The sequence below is a fragment of the Ochotona princeps genome, chromosome 17, assembly GCF_030435755.1.
Source record: "Ochotona princeps isolate mOchPri1 chromosome 17, mOchPri1.hap1, whole genome shotgun sequence".
NCBI lineage: Eukaryota > Metazoa > Chordata > Mammalia > Lagomorpha > Ochotonidae > Ochotona > Ochotona princeps.
In genome coordinates, this window is record NC_080848.1 from 19,588,917 (window position 1) to 19,605,021 (window position 16,105).

General features: G+C 46.8%; 1 protein-coding gene across 4 annotated transcripts in view; it reads right to left on the reverse strand.

Moving 5' to 3' along the window:
* SKAP1 (src kinase associated phosphoprotein 1) overlaps positions 1-16,105 on the reverse strand; it is a 268,003-nt gene that overhangs the window by 26,174 nt on the left and 225,724 nt on the right. For 3 of the 4 annotated variants that reach the window (XM_058675489.1, XM_058675487.1, XM_058675491.1), the window contains 2 exons: positions 15,298-15,522; positions 5,048-5,098 (listed from right to left, as the gene is read on the reverse strand). In XM_058675489.1, coding sequence (XP_058531472.1) covers positions 5,048-5,098; positions 15,298-15,522 — 276 coding nt within the window. The remainder of the gene's footprint in view (positions 1-5,047; positions 5,099-15,297; positions 15,523-16,105) is intronic. The other variant, XM_058675490.1, reaches the window with a different exon arrangement.

Consider the following 16,105-nt stretch of genomic DNA (forward strand, 5'->3'; position numbering starts at 1 on the left):
AGTTGAATATGCTATGTGACAGGGAATTTAACATAATCAGAGGGATTGCGGAAAGTTTCTTGGAAGCTTTGCTTATAGAACAAAAACTGGATCAGCTGGGTATCACTCAAAGATTCTGCCTGAAGAGGGGGCAGAGGGAAGGACTGGGAGTGCTTCAGTGCTGCAGCTTGGCCCAGGAAGGGCATGCAGGCTGCAAAGTCTGCAGGGCCAGCTTCTCCGTGAACTCGCCCGACGCACCATACACACCGGGACATGCACGTTAGATTTCTTCAGAGCAGGGAGGTGACAGCAGAGGGAGGCCAGAGTTAAGTTCCTTCAGCTTCACACTCCTCCGGCAGCAGTCTGAGATCAGAAATGGTACAGCATTCTGACCATTTAATTAATTCAAAACATCCCCATTCTCATTTGGAGGACATTATTCCATCTAATTATTTTTTTTTAACCAGTCTGTCCATTTGGAATGAAAAACAAAAGAATAAAGCTTAATGCCAGCATTTCTCAATGTCTCTCTCTCAAAAAAAAAAAAAAAAAATCAACCCGTAACTCTGCACTAAATAAAGCCTGGTAATTCAAAAGAAGCAAAGCACTAATATATTCAGCATAAAACAGACAGAGGACCTAGAGCAATAATGACACCACTAATAACTAAAACAGTTATAACAATTAACAACAATTACAATGATGGAGAAGCTAATGGGGATGATCACTGCATTTAAATTGCTAGCTGAGCTGAGGAGCACTTTTTTTTTAAAAGAAGATAAAAGGGGGGCAGCAGCTTATTCTCTTTATCCTATGTCAGGGACACTAAGCGCCAACCTCACCAAATATCACAGGAAGAACTGTCACAGACCAGGTTTGAAGAATATGATTGCATCCCCCTACCTTCTTTCCAGGTACTCATTGCAAAGCATTTGCCACTGCAAGCCAAGATTTTTAGAACGAGTGACAGTTATTTTTCCTGTGATGGAGGCCGAGTGAGTGCTGCGGCTGATGGAGTCAGTAGCTGAGAATTAGCATCTCTGATGTGGGAAGAGCCTAACGTCAGAGGATCAGGGCACCTTTCTGCCTCTCCTCCTCCTTGGGGAACAACAGAAGCTGCCCAGGTGCCATCCAGAGCTCAGGGAACAGTGGGCAGCTCCAGAATCCAAGCTGTGACCAGCAAAAGAGACTGTAGCTGAGTCAGCTGGTGGCTCTGTACCCTGGAGTTCTGCAGTGAGCACAGGCCTTCTGATTCGGGGTATGGACTGGAAGTGGGGACCATTCCGTGGACTTGGGCATTCTGATCTTTGTTCAGTTCACTGCTTTAGCTGGACCAAATTTTCCCTAGTTGATGATGAGCTCACATGGAAATTCAGGTTTCCAAAGGCTCAGAGCTGTAACACCTTTGTGGCTTTCTCCCAGGTGATGGCTCTCTGCAGGTGGGAGGAGTCACAGAGATGGGATGCATAGGCGTGGCCATCTTTCTGTGCTCTGGGAATCACCCAGTGTGTGTCAGCCTACAACAGTGTGCTGCTCCGGGCCCAGCGGCGTGGCCTAACGGCTAAAGTCTTCGCCTTGAAAGCCACGGGATCCCATATGGGCGCCGGTTCTAATCCCGGAAGCTCCACTTCCCATCCAGCTCCCTGCCTGTGGCCTGGGAAAGCAGTCCAGGACGGCCCAATGCATTGGGACACTGCACCGGCATGGGAGACCCAAAAGAGGTTCCAGGTTCCCGGTTTCGGATCGGCGCGCATCGGCCCGTTGCGGCTCACTTGGGGAGTGAATCATCGGGTGGAAAATCTTCCTCTCTGTCTCTCCTCCTCTGTGTATATCTGGCTGTAATAAAATGAATAAATCTTTAAAAAAAAAAAAAACAGTGTGCTGCTCCATCTTCTCATTGGCTTAGTTTGCCCACAATCTCAGAGCAAACAACAGCCAAAAGCCTGTTGGAGCTCTTTTTCGGTGAGCAGTTTGATGTGTGTGAGGACAATTCATGTCCCTAGAGGTGCTTTTTACTGGACACAGCACTGCCAAACCTTGGACTTTAAATGCAGAAGGCACAGAACTCGTTTTCTTTGTGGTTCCCTGGATGACAGTATCTTTTCATGATTAGGAAAAGAGGCGATTGCTTCTTGGCCTTTTGGCTAAAATCAAGTGTAGGAAAAGAGGTGAGTGTTTAGCACCCAAGAGCCTTGGTGTTGGACGGTTAGGCTGCTGGGAACTCAGTGAATATCTGAGGTGTTGAAGAGTCATTCATTGAAAAAACCCTGTTACTAACAGTCACACTGCCAACTGAGCTCTTTATAGATTGAATAATCAATACGACAAGGCTGTGATGGATTTCCTAGGTAACAAAATAAAATAGAAGAAATTACATCTTACAGAGTCATTAACACTCAATAAAGACAACTGGAATTCTTCCTCTCTCCCTCCCAACTCTCTTCTGATGATATGGACCTTAGAATGTTCTCAGTTGCATCAGGGAAAAGTATGGAACCCAAGGAACAACATTCCTGGAGGGTGGGGGTGAAGAAAGCATTTGGCGTTTTGCTTTTAAGATTTATTGATTTGAGGGGCTAGTGCATTGGCTCAACTGCCTAATCCTTCACTTACAAGCGCCAACATCCCATATGGGCGCCGGTTAGTGTCCTGACTGCTCTACTTCCCATCCAGGGAGCTGGATGCTTGTGGTCTGGGAAAGCAGTAGAGGAGGGCCCAAAACCTTAGGATCCTATACCTGTGTAGAAGACCCAGAAGCTCCTGGCTCCTGGCTTTGGATCAGCTCAGCTCTGGCCATTGCAGCCATTTGGGGAATGAACCAGAAGGTGGAAGAACTTTTTTTTTTTTTCCTTCTCTCTGTATATCTGCCTTTCCAATTAAAAAAAATCTTAAAAATAAATAAGATTTATTTATTTGAGAGGCAGAGTGATGGGGAGGTGAGATGAGAGGAAGAAGAGAGGGAAGGGGAATGATCTTTCATCAGCTGGTTCACTCCCCAAATCCCTGCTACTTCAGGAGCTAGGCCAGCCTGAAGCCAGGAACTCCACCACGCAGAAGGCAGAAACCTGAATCCTTGGGCCAGTAGCTGCTACCCAAAGTACCAGGACATGATCTGGATGTTTTCTTCCCAAGAAGTGGCAGTGTCCATCCCTGTATTTGTATTTTAAGGATAACCCTGCTGGCGATAGTATAGTCTTTTGGAGGAAAGGGAGAAAAGAAAGGTCAGTGAACTTGCTTTCTCTTTTTTTCTTCCAAAGCCCAACAGCTTGAGGAGTCTGCCTACCACAGAATGCACACTGTCTTAGCGCTCCCTGCCTCTTGGAAGCGCCTGCACTGGAGCTGCCTGCCTTCCCCCAACCCTCTGTATTTTACTGTTGTAAAGCCCAGGGATGATATGTGGATGTGACATATTTGTCGTTGCTTCTATAGCTCCTTTGCAGAAAAGGCACTATATAAATTCAATAAATAAATAAGTAAACACAACTAAGAAAAATTCCCGCCTCACATTCTGCAGAGAGTGCAAAATGTCCTTCTGTTTTTAATCACGAAGTCATTGCGATCATTATAACTGGTGGGAAGGGTGAGCCAGAGAAACAAATTTAGAGCCGACTACACTTTAACACCACCTGCTGTGCAGGCAGGAAAGCTTGGGGAACCCAAGCTTTTTTTTTTTTTTTAACTTGCTTGAATTACAGCTGTTGGAATAGCTAGGAAATACGTAATCCGCTCACCAGTTCTAACCTTAGCCAGAGCAAAGGCGGGAGGAGGAAATGAGATGAGGGAGGGGCTGAAGCAGAAGTTTAGTGTTTAGCAGAAAGGAGACTATGGCAATGTTGGCTGAAGAACATTGACGGTCATCCCCAGCCCAGAAGTGCTGTCTTTTCTGCACAGATCATGGATGTTGGTTGAGAAAAGGCATATTTACTGTTGGAATTCTACACATACATAGTAGACAGGTTTCAGCGTGGCCTTGATGACCTGTCTGGGTTCTTCTACAACCTTGACACTATTGCTAATGCTAACACTTTCCTCATGGCTCCTCGGTCGTCACCCCTCTCCCTTGCCTGGGCCATGACTTTCAATGCTGCCTCTTCTGCTGTCATTTCACTGCTCTGGGAGACACTGGATCATTAGGGAGACGGGTCCTTCAGGAACCCTTTTAGGTATTCACTTCCTGTGTGTAGGGAAGGTGCCAAGGAAAGGGAGCTTTGCTGAGTGGATAAAGAAGAGAAGAAAGGGTGCCAGGAAGGGAGGAGAGGGGTCGGTGGGAAGAGGTGGGGCAGAAAAATGGAGGGGGAGCAGGAGGGGAGGGAGGAGGGAAGAACGGAAGTCCTGGGCCTCCGGCTCCAAGCCTGAGGGCAAGTCAGCCAGCTTGTAGGGTTGGCCCCCACTGACCGATTACCGGTCGAGGGGCGGCCATGGCAGGGGCAGCCTTCCTTTGCTAGGCTGGGGTCCTCAGTCCACTTCGCAGCGGGCATTTGACCTCAGAGAGGATGGGCTCACTAACAGCTCAGAGCATGGTTAACAGCCTGGGATGAATCAGATACAATTCTGTATTCAAGAAGCCTGTTACATATTCATTTCCAAATGTGCCTGGAATCAAAGCAGGCCATCCGAAGTCAGCCTCGCCAGGCGACTGAATCCTTCACCCTGTGCTCACTTTTCAAGATCTGACACATTTCCATTCCCCTCTGAACTCGCAATCTCCGGGCCTCTCCGAGAGGAGACGTTTCCATCCTTCCCATTGTCAATCCTCTGATCTCTTAGAGATGAGGCAATTCTATTTTCACTGCACTGATTTAAGAAATACTGATAGGGAAAAATAAATATCTGGTTGGGCTTCCTACCTTCTCCAGGATGAATTTCAGGGGCTCTAGGGACACTAATGAAATGGATGGATAGCTGCTTCCTAAAGTCAAGGTATTTGCTTCTCTGGGGATTTGGGGCTAGACTCTAGGACTGTAATTAGTGATCTGGTCCTGGCTGTGGCCTCGGAGAGAGGTGCTTTCTCCAGTCGCAAGTCCGGATGCCCCATCCTGGTGCCAGTGCATTTTCAAAGTTCTCGTACCTGCTATTTCTCCAGTGTCACTCCCGTCCTGCTCCACGCCAAGCTCTTCGTCTGAGGGGATAAAGAAGCAATGTTAGTGACTGGGCTCTGCAGTCCCATGTTCTGTTAGCGACCAGGGTTTGCAGTCCCATGTTCTTTGAAAAAAAATTGTTTTTATTGGAAAGTCAGATATACATAGAGGAAGAGAGACAGAGAAGATCTTCCATCTGATGATTCACTCCCCAAGTGGCTGCCATGGATGGGGCTGAGCTGATTTGAAGCCAAGAGCCAGGAGCTTCTTCCAGGTCTCCCAAATGGGTGCAGGATCTCAAGGCTTTGGGCTATTTTTGGCTGCTTTCCCAGGCCACAAGCAGGAAGCTGGATGGGAAGTGGAGCAGCTGGGATTAGAACCGGCGCCCATATGGGATCCTGGCACATGCAAGGCAAGGATTTCAGCCACTAGGCTATTGCACTAGTCCCCACAGTCACAGGTTCTGTGTCAGCAACTGGACTCCACAGTTGCATGTTCTTCATGCAGAGGACATGGGAGTGTCTACTTCTCTGAGCTCATCATACTCTGTTCTTTAAGGAAAGTTTAAATGCCATTTTTTAAAAAGATCTTATTTATTTTTATTGGCAAGTCAGATATACAGAGAGGAGAAGAGACAGAGAGGAAGATCTTCCATCCGATGATTCACTCTTCAAGTGGCAACAAGTGGCTGGAGCTGAGCTGATCCGAAGCTAGGAGCCAGGAGCTTCCTCCGACTAGATAAAAAGTGGAATAGTCGGGACATGAACAGCCACCCACAGAAGGTGCTGGCATTGCAGGAAGCAGCTGTGCTTGCCACGATGCCACAGTGCTGGCCCCATCACGTTTGTTAAAAAAGTTATCTTCGAAAGCTCTCACCAGCTTCCTTTCCTTGCATTCATCCATCAACATTTTTTTCAAATTCTTTTGAAAAAGATTTATTTTTATTGGAAAGGCAGAGAAAGACCTTCTGTGCTTTGATTTGCTCTCCAAATGGCCGCAATGGCTGAAGCTGAGGTAATCTGAAAGCCAAGAGCCAGGAGTTTCTTTTGGGTCCCTCATGCAGGCATAGGAATGGTGTCCAAATAGGACGCCAGCACTTGTAGGAGGAGGATGAACCAGCTGGGTCATTGCACCAGGCTTACCCACCAACATTTTCAAGTGTTCCCCATGGGTAAGGCACTGCTGTAGGGCCTGGGAAGAGGCAGTGGATACGGCTGTGAGGGTTTTGTCTTCATGAAGTTTTCCATTATTTAGGCACCTGTTACTGGATCCTGATCCTTTCCCTCAGGACCTATTTCTGAAATTCCTTTTTAAAATTTAATTACTTCCATTGGAAAGGCAGATTTACAGAGAGGAGAAATGGAGAGAAATATCAACTGGTTTACTGCCCAAATGCCCACAGTGGCTAGAGTTGAGCTGATCCAAAGCAAGGAGCCAATCCAAAGCCAGCAGTCAAGAGTTTCTTCCTGGTCTTCCATGCCAGCACAGAGTCCCAAGGCTTTGGGACTTCCTCCACTGCTTTCCCAGGCCATAAGCAGGGAGCTGGATGGGAAGCAAAGCAGTTGGGATATGAACTAGCACCCATAGGATCCTAGTGCTTGGAGGCAGAGAATTAGGCAGCTGAGCCATCATGCTAGGCCCCCTTTAAAAAAATAAAAAAACTAAAATATGTATTTATTTTTATTGGAAAGGCAGATATACAGAGAGAAGGAGATACAGAAAGAAAGATCTTCTGGTTTACTGCTCAAGCAACCACATGGTGGGAGTTGAGCCAATCTGAAGCCAGGAGCCAGGAACTTCTTCCAGGTCTCCCACATGGGTGCAGGGTCCCAAGGCTCTGGACTGTCTGCAACTGCCTTCCCAGGCCACAAGCAGGAAGCTAGATGGGAAGAGGAGCAGCTGGGATTAGAACCGGCACCCATATGGAATCCTGGCATGTGCAAGGTGAGGACTTGAGCCTCTAGACTACTGCACTGGGCCCCAATTTTTAATTTTTAAAGATTTATTTATTTCTATTGGAAAGGAAGTTTACAGAAAAAGAGACAGAGTGAAAGGTTCCTGAAATTCTTAGAGAATTTCCAAACACAGGTTCTCTCAAGTTTAGGATTTTAGGGTGTCCCTCTGTGTGTGCTAAAGTGGGTGTTTAAATCCTGTGTGATTAATTAGTCCTTAATATATCCATCTTTGGTCAGCTATATGGGAGGCTAGTCATGTACATAATTTTATGTTCTTAGGACTTGGGGCTTGTAGTTATCTTTTTACTGTTTTTCCTCAGCCTGCCTTGTTCATTAGGGTATAAGCGCCTGAGGGCAGTTGGAATGGCCTTTTAATTAATTGCTGTAGATTCACAATGGGTTCTAAGTCAATGCTAGTGTCTAACTCCAGTCAAGTGTTTATATGGTCAAAATCACATCGTGATTGGCTGAAGTTTCTTACCCTCATTAACTTATTTCATCTCAAGCTTGCTACAACCTGATGCAATACGAATTGGGCCTTTATAAAGCAGGCAGGCATGCCAAAATCAATCATAGCTAGCCACTTTACATATGTGGCAAAACAAACAAAAATACACTTTGCTACTCTTGTTATTCATACTACTTCCTCTCTTTCTCCTCTTTCTCTTACACTTACACACACACACACACACACGCACACTCATTTTTACAGTGGACAGGGTTGGATAAGCCATGTTTTGAGGGTTGAGTATTCAGTCTCTCTTAGCTGCGCATTCTGGGTCTCAGGGCACTTTCTAGTCTTGTTTCTCCATAGCTATGCCACTAACTGGAATCTTGTAAGGCATGGAAGGCAAGGTGAGACCCAGTATGCAAGAGAGGTGTGGGTGGGAAGCAAAGATCAAGCTTATTAAGAAGAAACAACACTAAAATATATTAGAACACTACCGAACATTAAAGAAGTCATTGGTTTCCCATAAAAATGATAGTGTTCTTTGTGAAAAGAAACACGAAGCGATTGATCATTTGCAGAACCAATCATCAGTTCCCAGGATAAAGTGTGTGAGTGAGAGAGTTACAGATGTCTGTTCTGCAAGGTGCACCTTGCTCAACAGTTCTTTCCTCTATATACGTGAGCAAGTAGCTGAGCACGTCCAACTTGAGCCTAGCTGTAGGGATCCCAATACCCCGCCATGAGGAATAAGGATGTGAGACAGCAGAGTGGAATCACCTATAGGAACAAGAGCACGCTGAAACACATCCCAGGACACGTCACTCTTGGTCCACGGCTGTCCTCCCTTCCTCCCTATCTCCTCTTCTTTCCTTCTTCTCTCTGCTGTGATGCTTTTCCTTGTTGATAGGGGACTAATTTTATGATTGACAATCTCAGATCAAGAGTTGGGGGCCTCCTCACTATAGAGATACCCCAACAATTTAAACAGAGAGCGCTCCTTGTCTGATATCAAAGCCTTCAATCACAAGGCCCGGTAATTTGCTGTGCTCAGGCACTTGTGCGGCGAGGGCTATTCCAGCACCGCTGTCTGTGCACAGCTGCCTCTTCCTCCCAATTCTAATCAATGTAAATTGGGTCAGATCTCCGCTGTGAATTACAAATTGGATCCGAAGTTGGAGGGTCACTGTGCCTGCCACTCCACCTCCTTCCCACCACCATTAGATGGGAAGCTACACCAAAGATCTTTTCTAAATAAATCAGACTTTATTGTAAAACTCGGCCACTGACGAGACATAACCTCATTAGCATTGATTTTAAAATAAATTATTGAAAGTGGCTTGCCTGCTCTTTGCATTTGTAAAAAAGTGGAATGTAAATGTATTTGCAATGATAAAAATGAAAACTAAAACTTGATTCCTTTATCCTTTCAGGCAACTGCACTTAATCTAGTCATGATACAAAAATGGAAAAGAGCAGAAATCTGTTCTATGCAGTTCAATTCCCAACCAGATACTCGGATTTCCACTATGCCTTTGGAGTCACCTAGAAAGAAAGAAAAACGCCGGCCACAGGGCTTATCTATCATTCACCGCCATTACTGGGCTCCATTGTGATGGATGGGGATGGGGAAGCTCCCGTCCCCACATCTGTTCTACCTAGCGTTGTCCTTCCCGGGTGGCTGAGAGCGGAGTCAAGAAGGCTGGCTATTGATGGGCCAGGTGCTGTGCCTCTAAGGCCTCTGAGAGACCGAGTGGGGGAACTGTCACATAAGGCAGGAACATCCCTCCCACAGCTGGCTGTGCAGTGTACATCCTTCTGGCTGTAGAGGCCATGGTGCAGAGACAGGCATCCAATTTATCTCTGGGCCTTCTAAAAAACCAAAGCAGGGCCTTACAAACTCCAAAGTCAAGACAACTGATGGGATGGCAGGAGAGAAAAGTCTTTGCGTTCACAAACAGGGATGGGTGGGCGGCTCCATTTATCATCCTTATTACTTTGTCGCAGGAGGCTTTCATTTTAAGAGAGCACTTGGAAAAATACATATGTTTATGTTTATTTTAGGTTAAAGAGCTTGTTGAACTCTTCATAAGAACATTATTAGGCATTTTGGCATTACATCAATGGAAATACATCTTCATTGGAGATGAGATGAAAATTTATGTGCTAACTCAACTTTCAACAGTAATATATTGTAATGGTCTCTGCTCCTAACAGGGCAAATGGGACCCCTTTCTTTACATAGGTTTTAAGCAAATTAATCTCTGAAGATTACTGCCCATGTATGACATTAAATGCTCTAGTTGGTTCCCAAATATCTCAGCTCAATTGGGAAAGCTGTTGCAGAAGATTCCATGAGCTGTGCAAATGTACAAAGGAGCCACAGGTCATCACAAGCGAGCAACAGCATCCAGAGAATTGGATGCAATCAGCATTGTTGGCACAGCATCAGGGGCATTAATGAGAGGCTGAGAGAACAAGACACTGAGCCCATCTCGGAAGGACAGTGAGGAGCCAGTTCCTCCTGGCACCTGGCACCCTTCCGCCCTCAGCCAGACCGAGAGGAGGAAGAACAACATTCAGAAACATGACAAGACAAGGTAGAGAGGAAATCACTTCTTCCCAATGCAGCAAAGTGACAAAAGCTTAAGGAGACATCAGATCTCAGTGTGCAGCTGGATGCTAAGGTGTTCTAGTTGTGGAAGCCAAGAGAAACAGACTCAGTGTGTACAGGAAACATACAGAAAAGTAGGAGCTGCCCTGCAGCACAGAAATTAACATGTAGGTTCCATGGCCATGCCTCATACAACATGCAAATGACAAGCAACATGCCAAGAGACCTTCAATTCTCTGCCATGCATTAGGTAATTTCAGCTGCTACCTCCAAATATTTGCAACCGGTCTCTGATGTGACCTTGGATGATACTAAACCAATTTGTGTTAACTGCAACACTTGGAATGCGCTGAATTTAATTTCAGAAATAGGAACTAAGCACATACAAATGGGGGAGAAAGCCTTGCATCCAGCTCGCTATGGTAGGGGCTAAAGCAGAGCTTGCTTCTGGTTGGGAATCTCAGAGTGTCACTGAGGAGAGACATCAAGCGAAACGTGGAGCATTTCCTAGGCTGAGGTTAAGTGGGTGTTCTTTATTTTAAAAACTATGTTTTTATCTACTTGAAAGGGCAATAGTGAGGGAGGGAGGGAGATAGGAAGGGAGGGAAGGAGGGGGGAGAGAGAGAGAGAGAGAGAGAGAATTTTCTAGCAGTTGGTTCACTCCCTAGATGTCATTCCTGGCAACAGCTAGGGCAGGCCCAGGCCAAAGCCAAGTGCCAGGGACTAAATATGAAGCCTTCATGTTAAGCACTTGTGTTCTCATCTACTTTCTTTCTAGGTACACTAGGACGAAAGTGGTCTGAACCAGGTATTCCAATGTGGGATTTGGGTGTCCCAAGCAGAGGTTTCATTTGCAAGATTAACAGCATGGTTCCAGTTTTGCGGCTGGCCACGCAGGGCCATGCAGCTGCGACTCAGTGCACCCAGGACTGAGTGAGGGGAGCGGCCTGCAGCCCAGGAGGAGGACAGATGATGGCATTGGTGCCTTCCTGGTTGTTTTTTTTTTTCTTTTATGAACTTTGCATTTTTGGTCCCTGTGTTTTTCTCTCAAACTCTACTATCATCACTTCCCTCTCCTGTGGGGCTGGATAACTACAGGGAGAAAAGCAATTCCACAGAATGTTTGTTTGACTCAAGCTTTGTAAAGCCTGCTCTGAGTTTTATTATGCTGCACTGGGGTGCCTGGGGCCTGTGGCAGCCTCATGGGGCAGTGTGGGCGGGTGGCAGTGAGATGCACATTGAGGTTCGTGAGACAGTGCCTCTTTGCTCTTCCTGTCCGCTCTCCCGTCGCAGGAGACCGCTCCCTCCAGCCGTGCCTGGCAGCAGTAGCAGGGTCCCAAGGCCCTGGCTGCAGCTCTCCAAGAGCCTTGCATGCCTTATTAGACCAAAGCTGAGGTCCCAGACCAAGAGAGAACCCTGAGACCATCTGTCCTTTGGTGGAACCTTGAATCGTGAGCCTGGGCCTGTGCTGGCTTGAAACCTAACTTCCAGGAAGTGTGAGGGGGTCCAGAGAAACCCCTCATTTTCTACCCATTGCTTTGGCATTTGTGGTGGTGCTTACCTGCAGTTTAATCTTTTGCAGATGAGATCCTAAAAGGCAAGGGCTACCATACCCACCACACGGATGTTCAGAAATCCCACCGGATCCCAACCCTGAAACCAGATGATCCACGACTAACGTTTTTGTGGTTTGGCTGAAAACCCTGAGTGCTCTGGTTTCCCCTCCTGGGCAGAAAGCATAAGCCACAGAACAAATGATAATTAGCCCATGATGAATGTGATGTAATGGGGTTAATTGGATGGCCCATACGTTATTTTCATTTAGGAAAAATATAATTTTTTTGATTGACTTAGTGTGTGTTCCATATATTTTTCTCTGTACTAGGAAGCCCATCAAAACGAAACCATGCTGCTAAAATGAATTTCCCCAAGCCATGAAGGCTTAGACAAGCCTCAACTCAAAGAGCGAGGATGGGCAGAGCCGTGAAGGCTAAATGGCTCCTACAGAGCACGTTTACCTGTTACAATGAGCAGAATGTCAGAGGCCCAGGTCATTTCACTGTTGATGAAGATGCAACAGATCCAGCATCACTATCGGCTGTCCCTCCACCCAGCACCTGGCCTCGCAGTAAACTTGGGCTTGAGCAGAAGGTGTGCTCTACGTTCCATCTGCTTGGGATTTTCAACTCCACCTGCTTCATGCACATAGCTGGAAGTGTCCAGCTGGACCGTCTCAGGTCTGGTTGGTGGGGGCGGGGACCTAGCGATTGCTCAGCTCTTCAAGGAGGTAGTGCTTCCTATCTAGCTCATCAAACTAATAAGAGCTCTTGTCTATGGAGGGCTTGCTGAACACCAGGGCTCTGTGTGATATGCTTTCAATACATCAGGTCTAGACTCTGCATTACATCCCTTCCCTGTTGCTATTATTCTTTCCCCCACTGCAGGTGGGACAATTAGACAGAGAGGGCAAGTGATTTGCTTAGGGCCTCACTAGCAGGTGGCAGAACAGGTCCACCCCGACACCAGAGCCAGCACTTGCACTCGCAGTCATACCATGCAGTGTCTCAAGTATTGCTGCTTAATGTGTGAGGTCTTTGAGGACTGGTGACAGAGAGGAAGCAGAGTTAGGTGTCCTTCCAAATGTCCTTCCTCTTAGTTCTTTCAGGATTGGTTGTGTGGCATGTGCAAAACTCAAAAGGCAACAGCAGAAGCAGCAAGCTGAGGGGAGTGGCGGGGAAGCTGAGTGATGGGAAACTTGGGGCTGAAATATTCTTATCATAATAAAACACCAATATGTCCCATCTCCGATACTGTGACTGACAGAGGCTCCTGAGAGAGAACCCAGTGCTGTCCTTCGAAAACCCATGGGCAAGTGTACTGTTGTTTCCCTGATGGGCAAAGAGAAAGCGAAAACCAGGAGTAAGTTGTTTCAAAACATAAGTGGCCCCTGTAAGAAGGCAGACCAGTTTCCATGCCGTGGGGTTCACTCTGGTATACAAACTGGTAGGAAGCCTGGAGGAATGTCCTGGCATTCCGGGTCGTGCTAGAATGACCAAGGAGGTGAAAGTTTTGGTGGTGAGAGAAAGAGGGTCCTTAAGAAGCCAATCATCATCACTCCCTGGCCCAACCAGCGTACAGTGATGGTCCCACCTTCACCTTCTTTGCCTCTTGCCCTTTTTCTGCCTTGGCCTTGCATCTCTGAACATCAAGCCCTCTCCTCCCTGCTTCCTGTGGAGAATCACAAATGGTGCACACAGGCCGCTTCTTGGCATCCCAGAAGGCCAAGTGGCTTCCACAGCTGGAACCCAAAGTGGAATGTCACCTGGATGTTTCCCCAGACCTGGGCAGGAGTGAACACAGGGTGAGCTCGTTGGGAAGATGCCGGCCAGGTTGGGAAGCGCATCTCCTCTCTGGATTGTTGTGAATTAGCTCCATTTCTGCACCCTGCTGTTGCAACGGAGCAGACTGTGAAAAGGAAGATTCTCAGAGGAGCTGTGTTTTAATGTAGCAATTTGATTCAATTTTCCACTCTATAAAATTACCCATCACTGCTTGTTGCTTTCTAACAGACACCTTCACTCTTAATTTAACAATCCTATCGAATTCTGCCAGGGAAATTGGAAAAATTTATCACCTGTGAAATTTTATTTTCCTTTGGTTGTATCTGTTTTTGTAAAACTTCATTAACGACGATGACTTGCTGAGGAAATTATCATTTTTTTTTAACTTCAGACACAAGAAATGGCTCGACCTCAACCAAGATATCATTTGCATAATAAAACACAACAAAAAGGCTGGGGACATGGGGACTGGCAGAGGTTGGAAGTGCGAGAAGATGCACCTCTCCCTAGTGGGTGAAGTTCCTGGCAGGCAAGGGATGTGTGGCCACAGCCCTGCTCTGTGACTCATGGACCAGTGACGTGGCTCCCCCTGCACCGCCCCTCACCCCCGGACATGGAAGGAACAATGCAGAATGCAGCACACAGAGAGTGGGTCTGGAGTGCATGTTCTGTGCTAAGGATGCTTTTAGCAACCTTTAGCCCTAGTCTTCCGGGCAAAGCGTGTCAGATGGACCTTATTCTCCTTGTTCATCTGGGACTGAGGCTTACGTGGCTGTAAATTTGGGCTTCATTTGAATTCTGTAGCGGAGCCCAGAAGTCCTGGCAAATTTCCATGGGTACGATTTTTCTGAATGGAGCAGATCCTGGGGTCTAACTTGCTAACAATGAAGAGGCACAGGCTTCAGTCTGACCCCCACTGGGCTCTGTGCCGTTACCCGACGGGGAACCCCTGATGACTGCACACTTCTCCAGGTGCCAGCCACCATACTCTGGGAGATGAGGAAATACAGAGAGCAGACCATCATGGTGGGCTCGGGGAAGGCGTCAGGCTCATTTCTAAGAGATGTGGCTTGGTTTGTGGCATGTCTGGACCAGGCAGCAATGAGTTGCGCTCTATTGGGTTTTATGGTAATACTAGAAAGGTTTGTCAGTGTTTGTGCATTTCAGACTTTGACATCCTTCATGATTTGGGGGTGACTTGGCATTTTTTTTCTCACCGTTTCATAGAAAAGGAAGGGAAAACTAGTGAGTTTTGATAACTCACAGTAAGCCAATGACACCCAACACAAGAGTTTGGGACTCTTGGCCTGCTGATGCGTAGAATAAATCATTCCACACAACATACATGAAAGACACACCCTGATCAAAGCTTTTCCTGGGACCAGTGCTGTGAGGTAGCATGCTAAGTTTCCACCTGTGGCACAGCATCTAATATAAGTGCTGGTTCGTGTCCTGGCTGCTCCAATTCCAATTCAACTCCCTGCTAATGGCCTGGGAAAGCGGCAGATGATGGCTGAAGTCCTTGGGAACCTGTCCCCACATAGGAGACCTGGAAGAGGCTTCTGGCTGTGGATTGGCTCACCTCTAGTCATTGAGGTCATTTGGGGACCAAACTAGCAGTTGGCAGATCTCTGTCTCTCCTTCTGTCTGTTAATTCTGTCTTTCAAATAAAAATAAATAAGTCTTTTTTTTTTTTTTTTTTAAAAAGTCTTTTTCTCAAGGTGAGGCACAGCCTCTGTTTGGGGAATGACACATTTCTGCCTTCTCTCCAGAGGATGACACTTAGATGTGGCTTCCTTTGGAGTTTTTAAAGTTCTACTCTCCTACCAGGTCAAGAGTTTCTGAAACTAGTGAAAGACAATGAAAAGAAGGCGTTTCTCACCTGGTAAGACTTCATAAATGTCTTCTTCCTTCTCCCTGGCAGGCTCGGGAAGTGCCACGCCTCCAGGCAAGAGAGAGGGTCTGCGCTGGGAGTGGGCATTTGGAGACTCAAAATCATCAATATCATCATACATCTCTTCCTCTTCCACCTCTTCTTCCTCTTCTCCTCCTTTCTCCTCATCCTCCTCTTCCTCCTCTTCACAGGGAATGGTTAGGGAGCTCAGATCTGCCAGGGCAAAGATAAGAATGTATCAAGATAGGGAGAAAAAAAAGAATAAGGAGGCTAGGAAAGAGGGAGAAGGAGGTGGATGGCTGAGAATAAAACACGTCAAAGGCAAAGGAAACACTAAGTTAAGTGCTGTTATTTCTAATGTGGGCCCTGGTGGCAGGAAATCTACAGAAAAGGCCAGACTCGCACCGCATCAGGTTTAAACCATCGACATAAATCCTTCCTTGCAATAAAACTTGATCAGGACGGAGTGGCTCTGGAAAGTATGGGTGTGTGAATGGAACCAGGAGGCAAAGGGAAAAAACAGACCTGAGGAGGAAACACCAGCGTGCCGTGCACCGCGCACCGAGCAGAAAAAAACTGAATGGGTGAGGGGTGGGCCTCGTTCTGCAAGGCCCCCAGAGCAGGGGAGACCCCAAGGAGTCCTGTTGGGTAATTGAGCTTTTGGGAGCTATTCTTCCTGTTGATTTCACTGCAGAATTTCAGACAAGTTTGTTTTCAGAGAGTAAGAGGAAAAAGCAGACGCAGGGAGGCGCAAAGTGGAAGAGGAAAAGAAATGGGGTATGGAAAAATAAAACAG